The 25,937-nt window shown below is 38.2% G+C and overlaps 1 protein-coding gene across 1 annotated transcript; it reads right to left on the reverse strand.

Moving 5' to 3' along the window:
• Nucleotides 1–6,304: 6,304 nt before the first annotated feature.
• On the reverse strand, nucleotides 6,305–12,571 carry LOC762786 (coiled-coil domain-containing protein 97). The gene is made up of 3 exons (XM_030998563.1): nucleotides 12,434–12,571; nucleotides 8,249–8,980; nucleotides 6,305–7,481 (listed from the first exon to the last, which is right to left on the reverse strand). The coding sequence occupies exons 1-3, from the start codon at nucleotides 12,443–12,445 to the stop codon at nucleotides 6,930–6,932; spliced, it is 1,296 nt and encodes a 431-aa protein (XP_030854423.1). The 5' UTR covers nucleotides 12,446–12,571; the 3' UTR covers nucleotides 6,305–6,929.
• Between the last annotated feature and the right edge of the window lie 13,366 nt (nucleotides 12,572–25,937).

A 25,937-nucleotide genomic window follows, 5' to 3' on the forward strand; every position in this document is an offset into this window, starting at 1 on the left:
AGGTGTTCTCTCTGGAGACAAACACCATGGCCCAAATTCACAAAGGAGTTTTGTTGACAAACCTCCTTTGTTGATTATTATTTTGAGAGGATATATGACTAACTGCAACCACTGGTTGGCGTGGAAACACCTCTTTTACATCATGTGAAATCATGTAAAATCGGGCCAATGACTGTATGAACATGACCATAGTAGTTGGAATGTGATGACAAGGATTGCTCAGGAATTAGGTCAAAAGAGAGATGATAAAGAACATCAAAGTAGCATTCTATGTATCCACAATGCTCAGTAAATGGCGTGAAGGTAACAAAAAAAAACCTGTTTTGGCAAGGTATCGCAGTATCTGAGGCGAGCTTTGCTACGAAAATGAAATATGTTGGGTATATTGGGCGATTTTTCTAGCATGTTACTCTGATGCTTGAGAAAGTGGCTTTGGCAAAGAAAGATTGAGCGCATGAAACTTACTTGTTTGGTTATATATTTCCATACCAGTGATTCATTGTGTACTTAAGTTTGCTTATATCGCTACATAAAACATTGAACTTTTATACCTTGCTTTTAGTGTATGCAGTATTTAACTGTATCCATAACAAATGATGCAAACACATTAGTAGGAAATGAAAGAAATAGACGGGAATTGCAATATCTTGTCAGATCTGATGTTACAGACAGATGACATACCAACCGAAAGGTCGAAAATGAATTCACATTTGTTTCTTTTCGTCGTTAAGTCTTTAAAAAATTATTCTGAGCTTTGCCATCAAATACTGCCAGGAAGCCTTACATACAAACAAATACCCATCTGTAGATGTATTCCAGTATGCAGGCACTTTAACAGTTTGGAAATATGTTTTTTCTTTCATTTTCACATTAACAGTGGGGCAAATATTGTAAAAGCACAAAAGAGATCAAGAGAAGCAACAAAATATCATGTGCACAGTGCACATCATTACATCTATAGTGTGCACATATATATACACCATCGTACAAACTTAGGATATTCAAGCTTTCACACCTTTTGAAAAAAAATATTATTGGCTACAAGGTTGATTAAAGAAGACAAAAATGTATTTATCCGGAGAAAAAAACGAGACGTTTGAAAGAAATCCTTTTACAACTTGCTTGCACAACAAATTTAAATTGTAGAGTATGTTGCCTTGTGAATAATGTAAGACCTCCATGTACATCATTATTATTCTGTTTCTATACCAGTACACCATTGATTTTATTTTATTTGGTTTATTCACTGCTCATTTGGTCATTTATTTGGTGCTTATAATGCTTGAAAATACTAGTTCAATGCAAAACAAGGTCAAACTAGATACAAGGTACATGTTTATCATAGGTATGCTGATGAACAAATGAGATTTAAATCTCTTGGGGGAAAAAACCCCAACAAATAAACAAGATGTAGCTTGATACAGCTGCATAGCAAAGACACAGTGTATATTCATGCAAGGTTGTCTAATATTTGGTGTAAAGATATACACAACTATAGACTCAGTATACTGGTCATTGATTTTTCACACTATTTCATTCACAGGTTTGTAGATCTGTGTGCTGCATCATGGGTGCTTTCTCACTGTCGCCTTATTGAGTTCACTTTTCAAAATTATGTAGAAAACTCAAAGATCAAGCATTGTCAGGCTAATGCAATGCTGCTTGAAAGTCTAACAGATTTGTCCGTGGCCCAGGTCTTGAATTAGTAAATTATGCACCTTGAAATTTAGAATTCTATCAGGGCTATTAGTTATTAATGTACCGGTCGTCTGTTGTATTATCAGGGTACATGTGGAAACTAATCCACTACGTTGCTAATACTACCCAATCTTAAAATTTGTAGTTTCCTTCCTACATGTGTAGCTAATTGTCCTGGAGAGTGTGAACACATTCTCCCTTCCTTTAATAGTCCTGGCTACTATGCTTCAGACTGTGAACACATCCTTCCTTTGTCTCGCTCTATCACACCTTCGTTTCCTTTTCCTGTGTGAACTCAGACAAGGACATTGATTTATCCAGTTCTTATTGCCATGGTGACACACCTCCGGTACATGAAGGGGTTTATACATTTATTCAAGCACAGAAAGTAAATAACATATACGGTACTCATATATATATCTTTTTATAAATATTTTAATTCAAGTGCCCAGTCTATATTTACAAGATGGTTGCCTAAAATAAAAATATCTAGTTGTAACAGGAGAACAAGAACAACAACAAATATGGAATGTTATATTTAAAATGACATGCATTTATGTGTTCATTTGCACCAATTTGCACCATCCATGCCAAATTAAGCCCATCAATCTATTATTACAAGGTTTTGGGTCAAGTTATTGTAATTTATTTATTTAGTGGAATCAGTATTTCTATCTAATCTGTGTGAAAGTAATGGTGCATATTTTTATTGAAGTAGATTTTTGTGAAAGATGATGTGTGAGAGTATCATTTTATTGGATACCCTTCATAAAACTGATAAGAAGCCAACAACGGTTTCATCTCTTGATAGATATATAAACAATATAATCTTGCATTTGGTGAATTGCAGATCGAGAGAATTTCAGGGAAAAACATTATTTTGAGAGATTCCTCCCCCCCCCCCCACAAAATGAGTAGTACCATGCAAGGTAAAGTGTTCTTGAAGGGCTACCGGTATAGCCTTACAGCTGGGAAAAGGGAAGGAGACAGGCTGCATAATAAGCTCAAACATGGCAATATATTTTGTATGTTATTGGTACTCGGTATGATGCCCAACACTGATTTCAGTCATGTTTAATGTAAGTCTTGGTGAGAAAAGAAAAAGTAAACTGAAATTAAAAAAAGACATATTTCTGCCAGTCATTGGACCCATCCTCTCTTACATTACACGAGTCATTTGCATTTGACAATCTAAAGAGAAATATTTTTCTAGTGACTAGAATATACACTTGTTGCCATATATATCAATCCTCTTTTTGTAACTCTAAATTAATCATAAACATGTACTCGTGATCATATCCATAGATCTATAGATTGTGTTGTATTAAATTTGTATTGTTTAATGTTGTTTAATCCTTGAATTGCTATAAAAACAAACGAAAGTTTGTGGATTTTGTCTTCATGTATGACTTAATAGGTGCATGTGCATTACTTTTGTAAAGAATCAGTATTATAAGAAACTTTTAGAAGAAAGGGGAATAGTCAATAGTACCACAACATTTGTATGCCTGTAGATACGTGAACATGTATAACATTAAACTAGTGACTTTAAGTTCTATCGGAAGTACCACATGTTTGTTTTTAACCATAGCTTTCAACACCACATACCCAAAAAGCTCTCAGACTCAGACTGGCCTCAAAGTTTAACCTCATAGTTTGAGCATCCCTGCTCAGGATACGAAGGTAAACTATAAATGTAATATGCAGAAGTGCAGTACAAGGAATGCCAAAATTTATACCAGTTCACATGGGAGACGTTAAACCACTTAAAACTACATTTACCTATGATGGCAAAAGTGAGATGCATTTAAATAACCTCCACATATACATGTATCTGTTTAGTATAACACAAAGATCATTGAGTGCGAGTAGAATATTTTCTGGCAATTTTTTTTCTTCACCCCACGGTATTGCATCTTGACGTTCATGTACACACACAGTGATGTTAAAGTTGTATTTTTTTCTAGGCTGTTTAAAGTTTTTATGATTGTCTCACCATGACTGTCTCAGGGTATCGTGACTGGGCTCAATCTCAAAACGTATATTTTTTTAATGGAAAGGAAGAGATGAAATAAGGTGAAATATATAACCCTGTGTGTAGCTTTCTAGGGCCTAATCATTGATTTTGGAGATTGTGCACACAGTGTGTGCGGGCAAGTATTGAAATCCAATGACAGGGTTGCTAGTATATCTCTTAAGCGCCTAGAGACATCGTAGATGTATTAAGCGCTATAAAGATAACGCACCTTGAAGAGTTATTATAAATTGAACACATTATCACTACGATATCATTGCATTTGTTGGGGTTTCATGAGCCTATGTTTGCATTGTGTATGGGCTATCTTTCAAGTTTTAAAGCTAAATTGATGGAGACGGTCAAGAGAATGATTGCTATATTTATCATGTATTTGAATTTTGTGCAATTCAGTGCTGGAATTTGGATTATGAAATATCTTCGATTTTACATGTACCATGTGTGTAATCTGCTTTAAGAAGAAATCTACTGGATGTAGGAAGTTGGTTTGTAGACAGTCCCATTTTTCTACAATAATAAGGCGATGTTTCTTTTCTTTTCTTTTTAAAACTGTTTTGAGCTCCATATGAGATTAAAAGAAAATGAAGTGTTAGAACAAATCTGTGTGATATATTATTTTGAGTCATTATGGCTGTAATATGTTCCAAGACATTTCATATATGCTTTTGAATATATACCGTACACAAAATAAAAATAAAACTGTTATTGAATAGTGGTTTCCTACTTTTGAGTTTAATTCCTTACAACAATGAACAAATGTGTGTCTTACATGTAGAATATTACATATGACTTGATAGTGCAGTAATTTGGAAAGTGATGTGCACCTTGTTTATCTGACATGCTTATGACAAGAGAGGGAGGGCTGCACTTTTGCTACATGTTTCATTTAACTATAATGTACATTTCATAAGTTTACATTTAAAATACCATTAAATATTGGTTGGAATGCTGAAGAGGAAGAATAAGAACAATATTTTTTAAATCCAAGTGTTTCTGTGGAACAGGTGTTCTTGACGTACAGTCAACTTATAAAATACAAAGTATAACTGCTCAAGGAATAATGAAAATTTTTGTTTGTACAAGTTGCTGCCAGGGCAGTTTTGTTTGTAACTTTCTTTGCTGTTTATTTGGAATAGTAATAGTTGCTTAGTACTAGATGTGAATTTTAACCTAGAAATGTTCAATAGGGTCATATATTACATATGTTAATACATGGATGACACTGCCTAGTCTTGCACATGAACTATTTAACTATTAAAAATATTGCCTAGGTCTCATTTTGGGGGAAAATAAAATTTACTATCACATTTTTGTATATAAGTCTTGTTTCAGTGTGTGATTATTTTGTCATCGCCCATAGCATTCGCTGTAAGTTGTATTTGAAATGAGATAGAAGAAAGAGATATCATTGTCATCATTTTATCAAGTATTTATTGTAAGAAATATAATAGATTTTACATCTTGAGCAAATATCATATCCATCAATGAAAAAGCAAATAGGGGCACTGGCATAATTTCTTTTTCCTTTATTAGAGCTATTTGATTTGATGGGGGAGGGGGAGGACACATGCCTCCCATGCCCATCCATCCCCAGATTGGAATGCATACAATTTCTCAAGAGGCTGGCCAAGTCCTAATATTACATCAATCTCTAGGAAGTTGGAATTCTCTAATTATCTAAATTGAATGTATGTCAAGGAGCATGGTACATATTTAGGTCATATGCATCAGTATAAAGGGGCAAAATACATTTAATGTTTAATTAACCGAAGCCAATAATGGTAATACTAACTACATGTATGTATTATAAGACACAGACTTTTGGAGTGTATGAAAGTATATGTCATCTCACAAAAATATGCCATTGTTAATACTAATAGATCATTCTACAAGTACAAATATGGGACCAAAATAAGGGTATACCCTTTAGCTGGGGAAAGTTTAACAGGAAGCCCAAAGGAGAGTTCAAGCCAGTGATCTTCCGACTTAAAATATTGTTTTGTCTTCACACTTTTACATATTAATCACTCAGAGTACCATTTCATCCACTGAGAGAGTCAGGAGGGCGTCGACTAATATCATTCAACACAGTCAACATCCTTCTGGCTCTCAACATATGATATAAGATCTATGAGGAATACAATGTGGGGCACTGTTTCATAAAAAAATTGATACCATATTAACAAGTTACAATAACTGTTATAAGCTACTGAAATTGTGGCATCTGTTTGGCTGAGAGTAAATTTATCATAGAAAATAAGAAATTTAGCATTTGTATTGATAACATGTTTTATGAAACCGGGGCCCAGGTGTTAAAATCACACCACACTGAGCTAAGCAAAGATTCTCTGTAAACAAAGGAATCAAATAGGCAATCCAGTCCTTTCTGCACCACCATCCCTGATCCATGTGCAATATAAAATAGGGTGAACATGAATGCATTTGAGCTGTTTAAGAATCTTTGCTATCCTCGATATCCTGTGAATACCAGGCAGACACAGTTGCCTCTTTGATGGTTAAAACTGGAGCAAATCTGCTTACTTCCTGAACACATATTTTATTTGAATTTGAAAAAAGGGTTTGTTTAAAATCCTCCATGCATTTCACCATCAAAATCTGATAGTTGAGAAACTTTGCCACTTACCAAAACTTACACAATGGAGGGTTTATTCCTCAGGGAAGTATGTTCATTAGGGAGATACTATTTAACTTTTTAAATAAGATATACATTGCATGTCTCTTTTAGTGGAGTGAGTTAAATACTGATGGAAATTCCGGACTCTCCGGAGCAAATGAATCCATCACTAATTGGTGTAGAGATTAAGAAAAAAAACAACTAAATAATCATTGACTCATGCTCTATGATCATATTGGGTATTGTTTACATGAAAAATAAATATATTTGTAAAGAGAAAATATCCCCACTATATAAATGAAAATAGAAGAAGCTGGCTATGCAGATGATTTTTGTATTTGTTTCTGTTTCATTGAGTTTGGACATATATGCAAAAGGATAATGTCAAGGAAGATGTCGCTCAATGAATCTCTGTCTTCATGATGATGCTGTAAAAACACAAAAAATGTAAATATTTCCTTGGATGACTCTGTTGCAAATATGACAATGATGAAAATTTAGATTTGGTGCCCATATTTTACTCAGTAAACAGACAAGAGTTTGGGCAGCAATGGCACTCTATCATTCCATAGGCTTTTCATTTGGCGTCCACTTTTCATAATCGTCCAATTCCTCATTGTCTGTTCTTGATGGTAACACATCACTGCCATCTTCTTTGTTTCCTCGTTCTTTTATTCTATACACCTCATCCACTTCAGCTGCACCCTCATCATCATCAAAGTACTTCTCTTCCTCGTCCCATCCACGAATCGCCAGCGAGTCGTACTCCGTGTTGTTGTCAACCGCTCCGTAGTCAAAGTCTTGATCGCCTCCACTGAGGAACCTCTCCCTCATTATGTTTTGGAACTCTTCTCGCAGGAGGTGCTTCTCTGCTTCCGTGGCAGGGGTTGGTTGGCGCCGAGTCATGGGTGCCACATCTTCATCCATCATTTCATCTTCCTCCTCCTCCTCCTCTTCCTCATCATTGGCATCTCTCCCGACTTTGTTTTGCAGGGGATGATCCATGCCCTTGGAATGACCTGAAAACAACAACCAAATAAAAGTGTGTATGAGAATGTTTAGATCCTGTATACAAAGCTCTAAATTAGATTGTCTTTCAAATGCCGTTGGAATTTAGCCTTGTCATGTTTTTGGCCTGCAAATGGGACATAGTACCTTTAAATGATCATGACAATCAAATAACAAACTTAAAAAACAACAACAACTACTATCACTTATTGCATTTATTAGGGACACAAAATTCTGCAAAGCTGTGAAGAAAGATATATGAAGTATGCTTCTTAAAGGCAATGTGATACTATGTAAATCTTGTTTGCCATCTCAACTTGATGGGTGTGATATGATTAATGCACTTGTTATTTTCCCACACAAATATACAATTAATATAACTCCACGCTTACTCCAGTCAAAATTATTGACCAGATTTGATGAAGACAAAGACATTACACTGGACAATAAATTATTCTTTATTCTTATTACTGAGAAATCAATCATCACCTGTTCCTTTAAAGGTAAAGACCAGTTATGGTCATGCGATTGCAATGTGAAAGAAACGTTGTGGAATCGATCAGAAAAGGTTGATCATCTAGCATCTAGCATCTGCAAGGTTCTGGAATCATCAAAATGATAAGAAATTTGGCCCATTCTTCGTAAAGTTACAAGCACTATACACAGAAAGATGTATATGGGACTATCCTATATCTCTCATAGCCCATGAGAGAAACAAATTTACCAAATATATTAATTAGTAGGCGGTTTCCCGGCAAATTTTTTATCATCATGTATCAGTCAAAACATATTGTTTCACATGATTGGTAATGAGAGCTTCCATTTCATTTTTTGAAATTGGGGCATTTCCAATACTGGTCTTTACCTTTAACATCTGCCTTCTTCTCCTCCTTCTCGTCCTTGTCTTCGTCCTCTTCTTCTTCTTCTTCTTCTTCTTCTTCTTCTTCTTCTTTTGCCCCTTCCTCTTGATCCTGTTGTCTCTTGTAAAACTTTTTTATTTCCTGATCCTGCAGGAATGACATGAGGATCGTTGAAAACTTCAAGTCTGTCTGGTCAATCTTAGTCCTAGTCTCCAAACGCTCTTCATCCGTCAGATACTGTCCAATAAGCTGTTCGTACATGAGAGGATCTCTGGCTCTCATCTCGTCATCACTTAAATAACTCCCCTCCTTCTCCAATTTCTTGAGCGCTTCATAACGTCGGTTCTTCACGACCACAGACATTTTTCCAGCACCGAGTCTCCTCTTAGCTTCCTTGAGGTAAAACGATACCTCATACACATCAGAGACAGGGTTGAAACAAATGAGGTCGTCTTCACATAGGTATGGGTGGAAATTTTCAATGAATACTGCAGGAGAATGGTGAAACTGTTCAGAGAGGATTTTGATTCTTTCCCTTGTTGATAGTTCCACATCATCTCGTTGCTGGTTCTTGATGCGGGCATTGCTTAGTGCAATGTTCTCAAACATTCGAAGTTGGGCATTCAGCAGTTCATCATCATTTGGGTGGTCTGAGGTGTCTGGTTTAGGAGCTGTTATTGCTTCCATACTTTCTGGAACTTGGTTACTTTCCATACTGGAGACTGCATTTACCGGTATGTTTCCCTTTGATGTAGAAAATGACACAAAACATTTATTATAACATAAGTAATACAATAAATTAAAATGAAGATCTTTATCGTAATTACATACCATGAGTCATGAGCAGTAACAGTACCTATGCACAAATAGGTGTGGATGAGTACTAATATTTACGTATCAATCAAAAGTACACTCATACTAGGGATTGAAAGTCTGCACTGTACAGTCTGTACATGGAGGCTTTAGTGTTAAAGGTAATACAAAGTTTTGGGAAATATTGAAAATTGGCTGGATAGTGATTCTTCACAATTTTGATATATTTTTGATGCCGGGCAGGTCCAAGCTATTTGCTTTGTGACGTACGGGACATTCAGAGACTTTAAACAAGAAATAACAATGGATGACATTATTTATATGACTATCTTTTGGTATGAGTCTGTGGCTATTATGGGCTACATGTAGTTCATTTGTGGAAAGTTTTAGTTCTGACCAATTCATAAATTAATTTTTAATGTAATTAATGTGCTGCGTGACGTACGGGACCAGAGAATTTCTGACTTTTTCAAAAATAAGTTCATCATAAAAGTTCTCTGAATTTATTAAGTTATGAGATTTATGGTAATGATATCTTAATTCATTATGGAATCAAGCATTAATCACAACTATTACCATATTTTTCTGACCTTTCGTTATTATGTAATATACCAAAACATAAATGTGTGCATGTGACGTACGGGACACGTGACGTACGGGACAACTTTTCCCTATGGGAAAATGCATTGAAATGGAGAATTTTCGTCAAAATTTGTTAAATGTGAACAATTTTAACTTAAATCAGTGACAATTAGAGTGTTTTAGAACCCAATTAGATCCTCTAACCATCATTTAATATCATCTGTGAGGTAAATCAATACAAATATTACTTTAACAAAGAAAACAAATTGAATTAATATTCATACACACTATATTACCATTTTTATTCCATTTACCCATCTATCATGTGCAGTCATGCTTCTTTTCTCATTTCTTTTATCCATTACATTCAACATTGCAAAATGTTTTTAAACAATAATTAATGAAAAAGATGACTTGAACTTGAATTTTTTTATTCAAACTTGTTTGAAACACAGGGGCACACTCGGCACATCATATTTTGTCAAAGAACATTTCTCTTGTTCTAAGTATTTGTGAACAAAGATACATTAAAAATATGAAGTCTTTTCTTCATAGCTTGTTTGAATTATTTGATAGTCATATCATAGAATTTTGAAGGAATTCAAAGATAATGCTGGACATATTGTCTTTTTTATATCCTTTTATCACAGATTAGAACATGAATATGTTGCTGTCATATATTCAAGAATTTTGATGTACATTAATGTAGCCTACATGTTTGTGAAAGATGAATACAAAAATATAAATCTTGAATGTATTTCGTATTGATTAAAACATCTTATTAACACCACCAGATATAAGAAATTAAAACCCTAAAGGTTTGTGTGACCTTTTCCACAATTCAAAAGATTAAAGCAAAATCAACAAAAATGCATGAGTGTAAAAGTGATAAAAATCTTAAGTGGGTGAGAGTGTGAAATACTCAAAAAGGCTATCCTTCCTTAAAAGTTATGATTTAGTTTTTAGGAGATCAGAATTCCCGAGCTGGCTCCATAACATGTACAGTGCATGCTGTAATCCTTTACCATCATATAAAAATAGAATATAAAAAAACCTCACATGGAGAGCTTGATAGCATACATGTGCTATTCTTACCTGCAGCATCTATGAGTTGTAAAAGCCAGCTTCTGGTGCATCCACTACCATATAATTTCATTAGACTCATTCCAGGAACTAGTACACTATTATGATTTACGTATTTAGCATCCTGCCAATGTTGGAGACATCAACTGGCAAAATACCAAAGTTGATAATACCAGGGGTCTGGCTTGAAGACTAATTACATTAACAACAATTACATAAAACAACAACAAAAGTACAAGCAAGTAAATTCCTAGAAGGGATCCAGTTGTAATGTTCATATATCCCTGTATACAACAAGTTTCCTAACACAGTATATATTCTCCTTTTGGTCATTTCCTTTTTCACATCTCGCATTGGTTTTATATGGGGTTGTCCCGTACGTCACACACTTGTCCCATATGTCACATTTCTTAATTTGATTATGTAATCAACACAGAATTTTCGAAATTTTTGTTAAACCTATTTTTTGTTGGGTATTCATCTAAATTAGAACTTCCTAGAATATCTTTAAAAAAAAAAATTATTTTCATAATTAAAATTAAACAAATTATGATCAAATTGTGACGTACGGGACATCACACTTTGGAACCTACCTCATTTGCATAATTAATTAATTTTGAAAGTTTTTGTATTTTTTTCCTATTTTCTAGCATGATGGTCTTCATGTCCTGAGATATTTAATTTTAAACAAATAATTCAAATGAGATACAAAAATAAAAATGTAATGTCCCGTACGTCACGCTAATTAATACAAATCGAAGTTCGTGACCTTGGCACTCTTCGTATTTTGATAATTTTTTTAATTTTTTATCAGATTCATAAAATTCAGTTTCAGCTTTAAAATGAGGTATAGTTTGTTAAATATATATAAAGATGAAATTTGACCCCCAGAGGGGACAATAGCTTGGACCTGCCCTGCCCCTGTGGATGTATTATAAGCACTAGAAAATTTAGCCCCTAAAATAATTCTGCTTTCGAGAAAAATGGTATATAAAAATTTCAAATAGAGCCTACGGCCATACAATGGTAGCTGCGACCATGACAATTTCAGAATATGTAGTTGTGATACATACTTTTCAGAAGGGAATAGCCAATCGGTCTATTTTAGTCAAGAAACATTGTTTTATAGCTTAATTAATATCTTGACCTTAAGAGGGAGCTATACAACATAAAGAGTTTATTATTCACAATTTCATAACTTTAGACTCAATTTCATAACGAGGATCGGAGACATTACGGTAAATAACTTCACACAGGCGCGAGCCCGCCCGTAACCCACCATCGGTATATAGTCTACTTGTAATGTGCAGCAGTTTGCTGTGAAACCTGTGAAAAAGTAAATAGACCTATTAGTATTCAACGTTTATCCGAAAAATACTCCAAAAATAACAAGAAAATTGACACGAAACAGGTAATAAACATAACGACTTTTAACTCATGATCTTTATTTGGACATTTAATGAATATTTACTTCATTTTGGTATGTTTCAGTAGGGTATCTCCACGCCAGAGTTACGGGTCAAATTTTGGATAGGTTTCTGAACAAGCGCCGAATTCGAATTCGTGCATCATAAACAAGCGCAAGCGATGCCCAAATAGTTGGACACAATTATGAGTACGTGGGACAGCACAAAAGGTTAGTACTTAAAATGCATACAAATAACACATTCAAATGGACATAAACTATGACATTCTTCCTATATTTTTAATACCACTAACCTCATCTCTCATTTAAAAGACATTAGAGCACAGATACACGGGCGCAGAGATTCACTTCGCCGTCGGAAACGAGTCGTTGTCGATGAGACCTCTTGAAAAGGTGGATGATGTCTAAGATGATGTACTTTTACGTTTGAACGGATATGCCTAAGCCTAATACATGTACGTACCATACCACCAGGGGCGGCGGCGGCGGTGGGGAGGGGAAGGGGAGGGGGAGGGGGGAGGGGGGGGGGGAGGGGGAGGGGGGGGGGGAAACCAACAAATAAGGACCCTTTCTGGAGGGAAAAGGGCATCTTGAAAGGGATACCTCAGGCTCAAGCGAAAATAAGCAATTTTTTAGACATTGGTATTGTGATTATATTATCATGGATGATTTAATTCAATTATGTTTGTATCGGGCATCATACTTTGCAGTTGGGTGTGATATGGCAGGCGCGGATCCAGGATTTTCCATAATAGGGGGGGGGGGGGGGGGGGGGGGGGGCGGAAATTTGAACATTGCGCAGACCGTTTTTTCAACTCGACGTACCAATACTGACAAGGTCATATTAGAAGCACCATACCAGTACAATTTTTTGATTGGGGGGGGGGGGGGGGGGAGGGCTATAGCCTCTTGCCCGAAAAGTAATTTTCTGGTTGCACAATTCGGCTCATGAGCGATCGAGCGAAAATTTGAGCATATGTATTCTGTGAAAGTGTTATTTCCCAGATAGCAAAATATATGGGGCCCATCTGGGTTTTGTATGGGCTGACTAAAACCCACGTGGCCCATACAAAAACCAGATGTATACCAGATGGGCCTTCCCACCCAGAACCCACACATATGGGCCCCATGTGGGCCCCATGTGGGTTTTTGTTTGTGAAAATCGCACGTCGAACATCAGCTGGGCCCAGCTAAAAACCAGATGTATACCAGATGGCCCTTCCCACCAAGAACCCACAAGTACCAACACATATGGGCCCCATATGGGCCCCATGTGGGTTTTTGGTGGTGATAATCGCACGTCGAAGATTGTCTTCACCCATATGGGCCTTCCCACAAAGAACCCACAGGTATACGGAGCCCACGTGGCCCATTTAAAAACCAGATGTATACCAGATGGGCCTTCCCATCCAGAACCCACAAGTACCAACACATATAGGCCCCATATGAGCCCCATGTGGGTTTTTGGTGGTGATAATTGCACGTCGAAGATTGTCTTCACCCAGGTGAAAACCAGATGTATATCAGATGGGCCTTCCCACCAAGAACCCACAGGTATACGGAGCCCACGTGGCCCATATAAAAACCAGATGTATACCAGATGGGCCTTCCCATCCAGAACCCACAAGTACCAACACATATAGGGCCCATATGGGCTCCATGTGGGTTTTTAGTGGTGAAAATCGCACGTCGAACATTGTCTTCGCCCAGCTGAAAACCAGATGTATACCAGATGGGCCTTCCCACCCAAAACCCACAAATATATCCTATCATTTGCATAATGAGTATGGGGTGCGTGCACATCTATGTTTTTTTTTAGCAATTTATCTAAATTTACAGGATATTTCTTAATTACTGATGATTTAGTTATTTGCAATTCATTTCGAAAATACTACAAAATGTAAATTGCCAATTATTAGGAAATTTCACTACTTTGTTTAAATTACATTTAATTAAACATGAATTAGAAAAAAACACTAACTATAATCTAAAACAGATTCAATAAAATACAAGTATATGGAAATGTCTTATCACAGCAAATTAACCAAGTCTTCTTAACACCAATGCCTTTACATTGGAAATGTTAGACGATGTGTTGTTGCCATTGACGAAATTAATTAGTACAAGTGCTACATAACCTACTAATTATGTATGCTAATTGGAGCTTTCAATCAGTGGTTGAAAGTTGTGCCAAATGGTACGACTGGTCCAGTTAAACCCAACTGGTAACCCTGGAAATTGAAATGGGATAAATGAATTCAACTGGGAAAAATAGGAACCCATTTAAACAATATGAAGCCCATTTAAAACCACATTGGCCCATATGGGACCAGATCAAACCCACTTGGCCCATATGGATCCCATATAAAAACCCACTTATAGCCCATATGGGGCCCATATAGAACCCACTTGACCCATATATAGAATGTGGTAGGTCCCACATAAAACCCACATATGGCCCATCTGGTGCCCAATAGGCTAGGTAACCCTTGTGTATATTGATGGGCCAATTGTGGGGTACATCTGGGTTTCACGTGGGCCCATCTGGGCCAAGTGGGTACAATCTGGGCCGCCCATCTGGGGCCCTTCTATAACCCGGGTGCAGATTGCTGGGCCCCACATGGGGCCTATGTGGGACCCATCTGGGCCAAATGGGCCAAGTGGGCCAGCCCAGTTGTAACCAGATAAAACCCAGATGGGCCCCACAACATTTTGCTATCTGGGTTATCACTAAAATAAATGAGAAAAGATATCAAAAATTCATATTCGGGCAGCTCGCTGTTGCACCCCTCCCCCCCCCCCCCCATTACGCGAGAAGTGCAGAAGTTTTGATGTTTCATGAAATTATTAGATAAAGAAGAGGATTCGTTGTATCATTCTCGACTCTTAATCCTTGTTTGAATTCAGCCCCCCCCCCTTCCGCGCGTAGCGTGGAAGCTTTGACCTTTCATTAATTATTAGAGAAAGAAGACGATTTTTTGGTACCATTCTCGACTCTTATTCCTTGTCTGAATTACGTTCCCCCCCCTCCCCTCCCGCGCGAAGCGCGGAAACTTTGACCTTTCATAGTTTAATGAAATTATAAGAGAAAGAAGATGATTCGTTGTTCCATTCTTGACTCTGAATTCAGTTTCCCCCCTCCCGCGCAGACGCTTAACGTTTCATTAAATTATTAGAGAAAGAAGAGTATTCGTTGTACCATTCTTGAATCTTAATCCTTGTTCGAATGCAGTTTCCCCCCTCCCGCGCGAAGCGCGTGGAAGCTTTGATGTTTCATTAAATTATTAGAGAAAGAAGACGATTTTTTTGTACCATTCTCGACTCTTATTCCTTGTCTGAATTCAGTCACCCCCCCCCCTCCCGCGCAAAGCGCGGAAACTTTGACCTTTCATAGTTTAATGAAATTATTAGAGAAACAAGATGATTCGTTGTTCCATTCTCGACTCTGAATTCAGTTTCCCCCCTCCCGCGCAAACGTTAACGTTTCTTTTAATTATTAGAGAAAGAAGGCGTTTCGTTATACCATTCTCAACTCTTAATCTTTGTTTGAATGCAGTTTTCCCCCTCCCGCGCGAAGCGCGTGGAAGCTTTGATGTTTCATTAAATTATTAGAGAAATAAGAGGATTCGTTGTTCTATTTTCGACCCGTAATCCTTGTCTGAAGTCAGTTTTCTATCGCCCGCGCGAAGCGCGGAAGCTTAGACGTTTCATTAAATTATTAGAAAAAGAAGACGATTCGTTGTATCATTCTCGACTCTTAATCCTTGCCTGAATTTAGTTGCGGCCCCCCTCTCGAGCGAAGCGCGGAAGCTTTGACATTTCATTTAATTATTAGAGAAAGAAGACGATTCGTTGTACCGTTCTAGACTTGTCAGAATTTTCAAAAATGTTTCCTTGTCTGCTCTGTTTTCGTCCTACATGTATGTCCTCTTACTGCCCCTACCACCCTTGGCTACGCGCCTGCTTTACAGGGAAAATGAAACAATCATGATTGTGTGATAGCACACAATTAGGTTAGTAGAAATGAAAGGGGAAAAAAGAAAGATCTATTACACCAACCATGGATAAATCACGGCCGGGAGCGTCATATCATAGTTTTGTGTTATCGGGCGAGGCAGGCGCGGATCCAGGATTTCTTAGGGGGCCCAAATTTGAAATTATGCGAGCCAAATATTGGTACGTAATGGTGACCAACAGTGACGTAATGCCGGGGGGGGGGGGGTCGGTGTAGGGAGGGGCGAGTTTTCCCCACCCTCCTCCACGAAACGCGGAAGCTTTGACGTTTCATTAAATTATTAGAAAAAGAAGACGATTCGTTGTACCGTTCTCGACTCTTAATCCTCGTCTGAATTTAGTTTTTCCCCTTCCGCGCGAATTTTACGTTTTATTAAATTATTAGAGAAAGAAGACGATTCATTGGAGAGTTCTCGACTCTTAATCCTCGTCTGAATTTAGTTTTTCCCCTTCCGCGCGAATTTTACGTTTTATTAAATTATTAGAGAAAGAAGACGATTTGTTGTAGAGTTCTCGACTCTTAATCCTCGTCTGAATTCAGGTTCCCCCTTCCCGAGCGAAGCGCGGAAGCTTTTCATTAAATCATTACAGAAAGAAGACGATTCGTTGTACCGTTCTCGACTCATAATCCTCGTCTAAATTTAGTCTCCCCCTCCCCCTCCTGCGCGAAGCGCGTAAGCTTTGTCGTTTCATTAAACTATTAAAGAAAGAAGACGATTTGTTGTACCGTTCTCGGCTCTTTATCCTCGTCTGAATTTAGTTCCCCCCTCCCCCGAGCGAAGCGCGGAAGCTTTTACGTTTCATTAAATCATCAGAGAAATAAGACGACTCGTACCGTTCTTGACTCTTAATCCTCGTCTAAATTCAGTCCCCCCTCCCCTTCCTGCGCGAAGCGCGGAAGCTTTGACGTTTCATTAAACTATTAAAGAAAGAATACGATTCGTTGTAGAGTTCTCGACTCTTAATCCTCGTCTGAATTCAGGTCCCCCCCCTCCCGCGCGAAGCGCGGAAGCTTTTAAGTTTCATAAGATTATGAGAGAAAGAAGACGATTCGTTGTAGAGTTCTCGACTCTTAATCCTTGTCTGAATTCAGATTTCCCCCTCCCGCGCGAAGCGCGGAAGCTTTTACGTTTCATTAAATCATCAGAGAAATAAGACGACTCGTACCGTTCTTGACTCTTAATCCTCGTCTAAATTCAGTCCCCCCTCCCCCTCCTGCGCGAAGCACGGAAGCTTTGAAGTTTCATTAAACTATTAAAGAAAGAATACGATTCGTTGTAGAGTTCTCGACTCTTAATCCTCGTCTGAATTCAGGCCCCGCCCTCCTGCGCTAAGCGCGGAAGCTTTTCATTAAATCATTACAGAAAGAAGACGATTCGTTGTACCGTTCTCGACTCTTAATCCTCGCCTGAATTCAGGTCCCCCCCCCCTCCCGCGCGAAGCGCGGAAGCTTTTACGTTTCATTAAATCATTAGAGAAAGAAGACGATTCGTTGTACCGTTCTCGATTCTTAATCCGTGTCTGAATTCAGCCCCCTCCCCTCCTGCGCGAAGCTTTGACGTTTCATTAAATTATTAGAGAAAGAAGACGATGCGTTGTACCGTTCTCTATACTCTTAATCCTTGTCTGAATTTCAAAGATGTTCTTTGTCTGCTCCTTTTATTTCCTACGTCCTCTTCCGATTTGGGGGGACCGCCCCCCCCCCCCCCCTGGCTACGCACCTGCGCACAGTGGGCCAGAATCGCCTCAAAGTGTGCCAAAATTCAAAATTGGCGAATGTGAATTTTTATATTTTTTCATTCGCTTGGGGAAGAAAACATTCTAAAGAATATTTGTCCACCCATATTTTAATATTTAGCGAGTTTTAAAAGTGTCATATACCCCTGCGAACATGGGAAAATCTATATGTTGCTCCAAAAATGATAAAAGTGGCAACTTTACAATAGGTGTTGAGAATTTATGAAGGGAAAAGCAATCAACTTGATACTGCGTGCACTTCTTGCCTATTGGTAACCCAATTAGAAAATACAATGACCAAATTTATGAAAGCTTCATTTTGGGAAAAATAAGCATTAAATTTCACACAAAAAAGAAAAAATTGCAAATTTTTATAAAAGTAGCATGTTTATTAGGATTCCGGCCGATTCCCGCAGTGATGTTAATCTCAAAATGTCCGCCAAAACCTAAGCTTTCCATGTATGGTATTTCTTTTTGCGATTATTTGCTACTCTGCATGTGCAGGCACTTTTCCTCCCCACGTCCATCGATTATTATTAGGCATAATCGGTACACATTTGTACTGTTTCGTTTACGCACAGCCGATTCAACGCTCGTTCGCGTAACCATGGCAACGCACAGTGGGCCAGGGAGGAACCAAAGTGCGCCAAAACTCATTTTTGGTGATTTATTTCTCTTCAATTCTCTTCTTGACCAGTTGAACTGTAATACATTGAGGAATACCTCAGTAAAATATTTAATTCCGGTAAGCACAACTAGGGAATAAATTTACTCCTTCAAACAGCAAAATCCTACATATTCACAGTTTTAGTGCAAAAGTGACTTATTTTTATAGATCTTTCAATTTAACATGAAGTTCTTAAGTTATTGATATGAAATTGCTCTCACATATTCCTGATAGTTTATTTTGTTGCATGAATTGGTTAAAATGTATAGAAACACAATCTTCATGATATATTAAAGGTTAATTCACTGAAAAATTGACTAATTATCCATGTTTTTAATAAATCTAGAGGAAACGTTTAGATTTCCGCAGAGTTCCGCTTATATTTTAATACCACCATTTTGTCTGATGTCTAAGCTTTAAGTTGATACCAAATTTGGCTGCCCGATCTTGCCCGTTGTCATGTTAGAGCCGATTCCCCTTGCCACATTGTCTCGAAAAATATGTTTGTTTTTAGTCCGCGGCTGAATCATGAAGGATTCGCGGTCATAAATCACGGCGCTTGGGGGCGCGTGACACTTGTTCTGACACCGCGGACCAAAATAAACACATTTTTCGGGGCAATGTTGCAAAGAAAACGGCTCTAACATAATAACGGGCACAATCGGGCAGCCAAATCTGGTATCAACTTAAAGCTTAGATATCAGAGAAAATGTTGGTAATACTATTTAAGCGGAAATCCCTGGACATCCAAACATTTCCTATGGATTTATAGAAAATAAATCCCCAGAAATTAGTTTTGGCACACTTTGGTTCCTCCCTGGCCCACTGTGCTGCGGTCAGATAAACACATTTTGATAACTTGTCCGGCCCCGGAAGCTCAGGGGTTTAGGCGTTTAATTAAGGTCAGATGATCATTTTTTTTAATACCTATTATTTTGTGACACTGGCAGGTCACTATTTGGGGGGCGGATCCCCCCCCAAAAGAGGGGTTTTGGGCATTAAATTACCGTCAGATGAGCATCTAAGGGCCCGCCGTTGCACCCTAGGTGGAATCCAGGGGGCAGAGCCCCGGAAGCTTAGGGTGTTTTAGGCATTTAATCACGGTCAGATGAGCATATTTTGATGCCTCATTTTTTAACACTGGCAGTTAACTATTCTTTCTTTCTTGCTCTCATTCTATTTTTTCTTTTTAATATGCTTTTTCAAATAAAGTGGGTGGGGGGGGGGGGGGGGGGGGAGGGGAGGGAGTTCGAGGCTCCCGATCCCTGCCGTACCTCGGGCCCTGACATGTAGGAATCTCAAGAATCATATTTCGTGCCTGGCTGTAAATTTAGGAATTTGTCATTTTCCAACAAACACATATACAAACGTATAATTTACTAAAAAATGAGGACAAATCTGGGAAATTATGTCATTTCAGCATTATTTGTAATCCACCGTTGTGGAATTAGAAATAAACCACGTTTGAATTTGATTTCTCCAAAGCACCCCCCCTATTAGTACGCCAGTATCTCCTCTTTTCCTTTATTCTTTCCCTTTCCTTCCTTTCTCCTATTTTTTTAATTGGGGGGGGGGGGGGGGGGTCAACAGCCTGGGAGGCAAGGCCCTTTCGGTCCCCCCGATTTCCTTCTTCCCCTTTTCTTTTCTTCTTCTTCTTCTTCTTTCTTTCCCTTTCTCTCCTCTTTCCCTTTCCCTTCTTTTCCTTTCTTCTCTCTCTCTTTTTTTTTTTTTTTTTGCGGAGGGGGGGGGGGGGGGGGTGGGAGGCCAAGGCCCGCTCGGCCCCCCAGGATCCGCGCCTGGGGCGAGGGCCGGGGCGTAGCGGCCAATCGAGATTTTGCAATGTTGAATGCTGAAATTATGCATTCTAGAAAATACCTATGCCTAATATAATGTACCTCCTTTCCGCTATATTTCTTTCTAGCTATATTTCGAAATTTCCTGGGGGACGTGTCCCCCTATATCGGGCCCAGGATTGCCGCTGAAGAGTGATGACCTTTGTAGCGCAGGGGCTGTTTTTAACGTTTAACTTTGAATCCGCGGCTCGAGATTTTATGCGGCCGGCCCCGAATAAATATTTTTCGAGAGCGGTACAACAAATCTTCTTCTTTCTCTAATAATTTAATGAAACGTCTAAGGGGGGGGGGGGGGAACTGAATTTAGACAAGGATTAAGAGTCGAGAACGGTACAACGAATCGTCTTCTTTCTCTAATGATTTAATGACACGTGAAAGCTTTCGCGCTTTGCGTGGGAGAGGGGGGGGGGACTGAATTAAGATAAGGATTAAAAGTCATAACGGTACAACAAATCGTCTTCTTTCGCTAATGGTTTAATGAAAAGTAAAAGCTTCCGCGCTTCGCTCGGGAGGGGGAAACTAAATATTTTTCGAGAGCGGTACAACAAATCTTCTCCTTTCTCCAATAATTTAATGAAACGTCTAAGCTTCCGCGCTTCGCGCGGGAGAGGGGGGGGGGGGGGGGGAAATTGAATTTAGACAAGGATTAAGAGTCGAGAACGGTACAACGAATCGTCTTCTTTCTCTAATGATTTAATGAAACGTCAAAGCTTCCGCGCTTCGCGGAGGAGGGAGGGGGAAAACTCGCCCTCTCTGCACCCACCCACCCCTAATTACGTCACTGTTTGTCACCATTACGTACCAATATTTGGCTCGCATAATTTCAAATTTGGCCTCCCCTAAGAAATCCTGGATCCGCGACTGCATGGTGCTAACTTCAGTTAATTTAATCTCCTTGTTGTGATCATGCGTGCAGGCGTGTACTATAGTTCAATGTGCTTGTCACTACATCAGGATGTAGTGAATAAATATATATTTCTACTAGTTTTTAAGAGTCCTATTACGAGACTACCATAGGGCCTAATGTTTACTCCGAGTCACAAAGACAGAAAGTTCTTCGTTCTCTCCAACCATGAGTTATATGGGAGGAGCTAACTCCAGTCATTCTGAGTGTCGAAGTGATGCAGTAAGGTCCAAATTACATAACATTGCAGCAGAAAGTTTTGAGTTATTTTGTGGAACAATTAAACTACAGTTCGGTAAAAATACAATATCTATTTCCATATATGTTATTGGATATAAACTAGAATGCAAGGATGTATCTTCATGTAATTTCAGTAAAGTTTGGTAGAATTTTATATGAGTTTCGTGAAAATGATGCATGTACCTTTTAGGAGTAGACAAAGAGATGAGTGTGACAGTGTGTCTAATGTATAGTGTATGATTATAAGCTGAGTTCTAGGTCTTTGTCAGCAGAAATTACAGTACATTTTAGTGTTTCAAAGTAGCACAATTCTGCAACGATGTAGATGATTACTCGTTTACTATTATAGTTCATGTCAAATTTAGAGCAAAACTAAGTGTTTATAGGAAAGAAACAATTTTCTTTGTTAGTTATTTATGGCACCATCATATCCATATGGTAACAATGGTAATTCAATTATTTGATACCATGGTTACCTTGGTTGGAATGGTGTATGCATAATTTGGCAAAGAGCCAAGGGTACCATTGTACACTTTAAAAAAAAAATATGGGTTGGCATAAGAACTTAAAGGGATAGTTGAGCTCTGTTTTCAGATCGCAAATACCTTTAAAGTCCATGGTTATTGCTCTTATTCTTATCTATGCATTTCTAGTGCTCTGTTAGAACCTAAAATTGCTATTTTAGACCCCAAGATGTGTGACATTTAGCCAATACGACCATACGAATTCAGCTCCACTTTTAAAAAAATATGGTGACCGTTAATTAATTATTTAATTAAAAAGAAACAATACATGGGCCGGCTGGTTGTGCGTAATATAACTAACACGGAAATGCCAACAAAAAAAGCCAACATTGGCATTGGCTCTGAAATACGACGTAAAAGGCGCTATTTCGTTTGAACGGCTTTTTCACATTATCTAATATTTGTGGTGGAACACAAGTATTAGAAATCGTTATATTTATGGATATTCAGCCGTCTCTGAACCGATTTTGATCAAACAAAGATGATTTTGTCATTTAAATTGTATGTTCTTTCAAATTTGACACTCAGTTTTTCATTATCTCACAAAAAAAAAAAATCATTTTGTGTAGCGCCCTCTGCACCAGAACTCAACTATCTCTTTAAGTGACGGACCACGTCTAAATGTGGCCCTGTTCACACTCATATTTTTTCTTGTATGTACTGCGTAATACTGGTAAACATAGAGATTTGATCCAGTTTAAATTCAATCTTGTGTCATATCATAAATAGTCTTAACGTGTAGTAATCGATATATATATATCTTACTAATTTAGCTATAGGGTTGATTCATACTTACATACTGAAACATTTGTTTATTATTTGGTTGTTCGTTTATTATCATTACAGATTGTTATCTAAAGGTTTTACCGAAGATATTAAGGTGAAGTTTACACCATTGTTGGAGTTGCTGAATAAAACAGAAGTTTGTTGGAATTTAGCAAATTGTTTCTAGTGTTAATATAGGCCTACATCAGTGTGCCTTTGTGAATACTTAGAGCAGTTGGACATTTATTGTTAGACGACACTCCTCCATATAAAGATTTATGAAGGTAGCCATATCCATAATGATATTAAAATTCCGTTGTAAAATCCCTTTCAGGTTTGAAACGATTCTATGGTCTACCTTTGTTATGCATACACGGTAGATTGAGCACTTGGACTGAGAGATAGTAAGAGTATACTGTTCATAGATCAAGGCCGGGTTGTGCACTCCGACTGTATACGTGAGTTCAAATAGTACATCCTCTCCCCAGTTAAACACGATTCGTCCTAAATTTCCGCCAGCATCCACATAACAATCAATGCACTCGTAAAATCATCGCAGGTCTGTACCATTCTTGATCTAGAGGAGCATACCAAGCATTTCAGCTAAGGGAAATCCTGTTTCAAAATGGGAGGCTTGCTAGATTCACGGATGGAAGTACCTCATCGTCCTGACTAAATTCGTTTGGTATCATTTTTTGTGTGGTATGTGTTCACGCTTGGATGAACAGGAGGCATTGTTTGCGAGAGTGCAAAAATCGGCTTGCGCCAAAATGATGCCTACAGCATGTATTATGGTGGGATTTGCGGAGTGAGAGAATGGATTGAATGTATCAAATTAAATGCATTGCATATACCTTTTGCAGAAGCAAAGTCACACACACATACACACACGCACACAAATTTTCGTTGATATTTGATATTCGATATTTGATATGTGTGGCATGATTCATTTTGTTAGGGATGTTATTTGGATCTGCAAAGACCGAATTAAAACCCAAACCCCAATAGGCCATTTTCGTAATGTAACCAAATTTATTGCATATAAGTGTTTGTGAAGTGCCTCAATATCTGCTAGACTCCTGCCATTAGTTTGCTTTTTCAGGCCTCCCTACTTCAAGGTGAAATTCCTTCTTGGTCCTTCTCCCTGTACTGATAGGAATAATAGTATTTCAATAGTCAGAATGCAACTGCATATATTAAGTGTTGCTAGGTAGGTCAAGCCATACTTGTCCAACCTGACAACAACTAATGTATGCAGTTTGGATTCTGTCTACTGAAATACTATTATTCTTATCAGGTGAATGAAATAATTTGTATTGAGGCACTTCACAAAGACGTATGCATTAAATTTGGTTACATTACGAAAATGGCCTATTGTCCCAAATCAAACATCACACAAGCAACTTTGGTGCAAATCGATTTTTGCACTCTCGCAAACAATGCCTCCCGTTCATCTAAGCGTAAACACATACCACACAAAAATGATACCAAATGATGTGGGATAAAACACTCTTTCATAAGATGTATAATCATTTACTGTTCATAGATGATTTAAACAATAATTAGCAATTTTCTAGGTGTAAACTTTTTTTTGACTCACACTGTACATGTTGATGTTTATGATTATGTTTAGGTTCGAAAAGATGCCATGATCTCCCTTTGTTATAGGAATATACGGTAGACTGAGCAGTTGGACCGAGCTCCCTGTACTGAGGTAGTATGTTTTCGATGCGACTGTTCATGCGATTTCACATAGTACATACTCTCCCCAGTTAAACACGATTCGTTCTAAACTTCCGCCATCCACACGTACCACTCGTAACATCATCGCAGGTCTATACCATTCCTGGTCTAGAGGAGCATACCAAGCATTTCAGCTAAGGGAAATCCTGTTTCAAAATGGGAGGCTTGCGAGATTCACAAGATGGAGGGAAGTACGTCATCGTCCTGACTAAATTCGTCGTCCAGTTCGTTGAAATGGCGACGTCAAAGTCGTTCGGAGTCTTGATTCCTACCATGATATATGTGTTCTCGACTGAAGCTTCATATTTAGGCCTTGCGTGCAGCATGCCTGCGTCCATGATGTTTTTAGGATGTGAGTATACATCTTTTATGATTTGCATTTCACAAATATCTTACTACATTGTTTATTACCCAAATACCCACTTTGGAGCTCAACTTGGACTTCCATGCGATACTTCTTTTGCACAGTTGGCAAAATACAAAGAAAATGCAATAAATTATCAATAATTCATTGCATTTTCCCCCAGTCTCCAACAGGAAAAATTCCTCTGTAGGGCCATGCATTATGGTTCAAGACTTCAAGGCATGGCCACATAGAGGATTTTTTTGTTCTGTTGGAGATCGGGGCATAATGCAATGAATTATTGATAACTTATTGCTTTTTTGTGTATTTGTGGGGGCGGCCCCGTACACTAGGCCCTAGCCCCCACAGCGTACAGTCATGATTCAGTTGCTAAGCAATGGCGTCGTTACTGTGAGGCCCCAGGATCAAAACCGTGTCAATGTGCTATAAATTGTGCCCTTTTATGAGGCATGAATCCTCATTACTGTCATTTATGACTTAAGGACGTAGGTCCCCTAGTTGATTAGCATAGTAGCACACACATGCTACACAAATTATCATTCAATACAATCTCAGAATGTATACTATTATCTAAATCTATTAGCAATAAATCATTGTCAAAATCATTCCATAAATTGGGGTAACAATCATTATTCCACCATTATGACCAACAGTGTATATCTCTTGTCTATCTCGTACATCAAAAGGCAGGAATACATCTTACATGTCAGCATGCCTAAACTTATCGTTCTGGTGAGTTTTCCCTAAATATCTAGCAAATACTATTATGTACTGTACAGTCTGAGACATATTGGTCAAATCCAAAATGGCCGCCATCTGATAGTTACAGGTCAAGTGTAGTTACGAAAGGAAATGGGCTAGTATGATAAAAAGTTTATATAGTAAGGGGGTTTTCGGGGTCATAGAATCTGATTATGATGTGCTTGTATCAATTACAAGTTTCCTTGGGACTGTTATGCATGCTGGCCATATTGGCCAATAAAAAA

Source organism: Strongylocentrotus purpuratus, unplaced genomic scaffold (assembly GCF_000002235.5).
Source record: "Strongylocentrotus purpuratus isolate Spur 01 unplaced genomic scaffold, Spur_5.0 spur5_scaffold_5, whole genome shotgun sequence".
In the NCBI taxonomy this organism is placed as follows: Eukaryota; Metazoa; Echinodermata; class Echinoidea; order Camarodonta; family Strongylocentrotidae; genus Strongylocentrotus; species Strongylocentrotus purpuratus.

Coding starts and splice junctions, on each gene's coding strand:
- LOC762786 (XM_030998563.1), bottom strand. Junction 7,482..8,248: donor AGGAGGAGAAGAAGGCAGAT/GTTAAAGGTAAA, acceptor TGACAAGGCTAA/ATTCCAACGGCATTTGAAAG.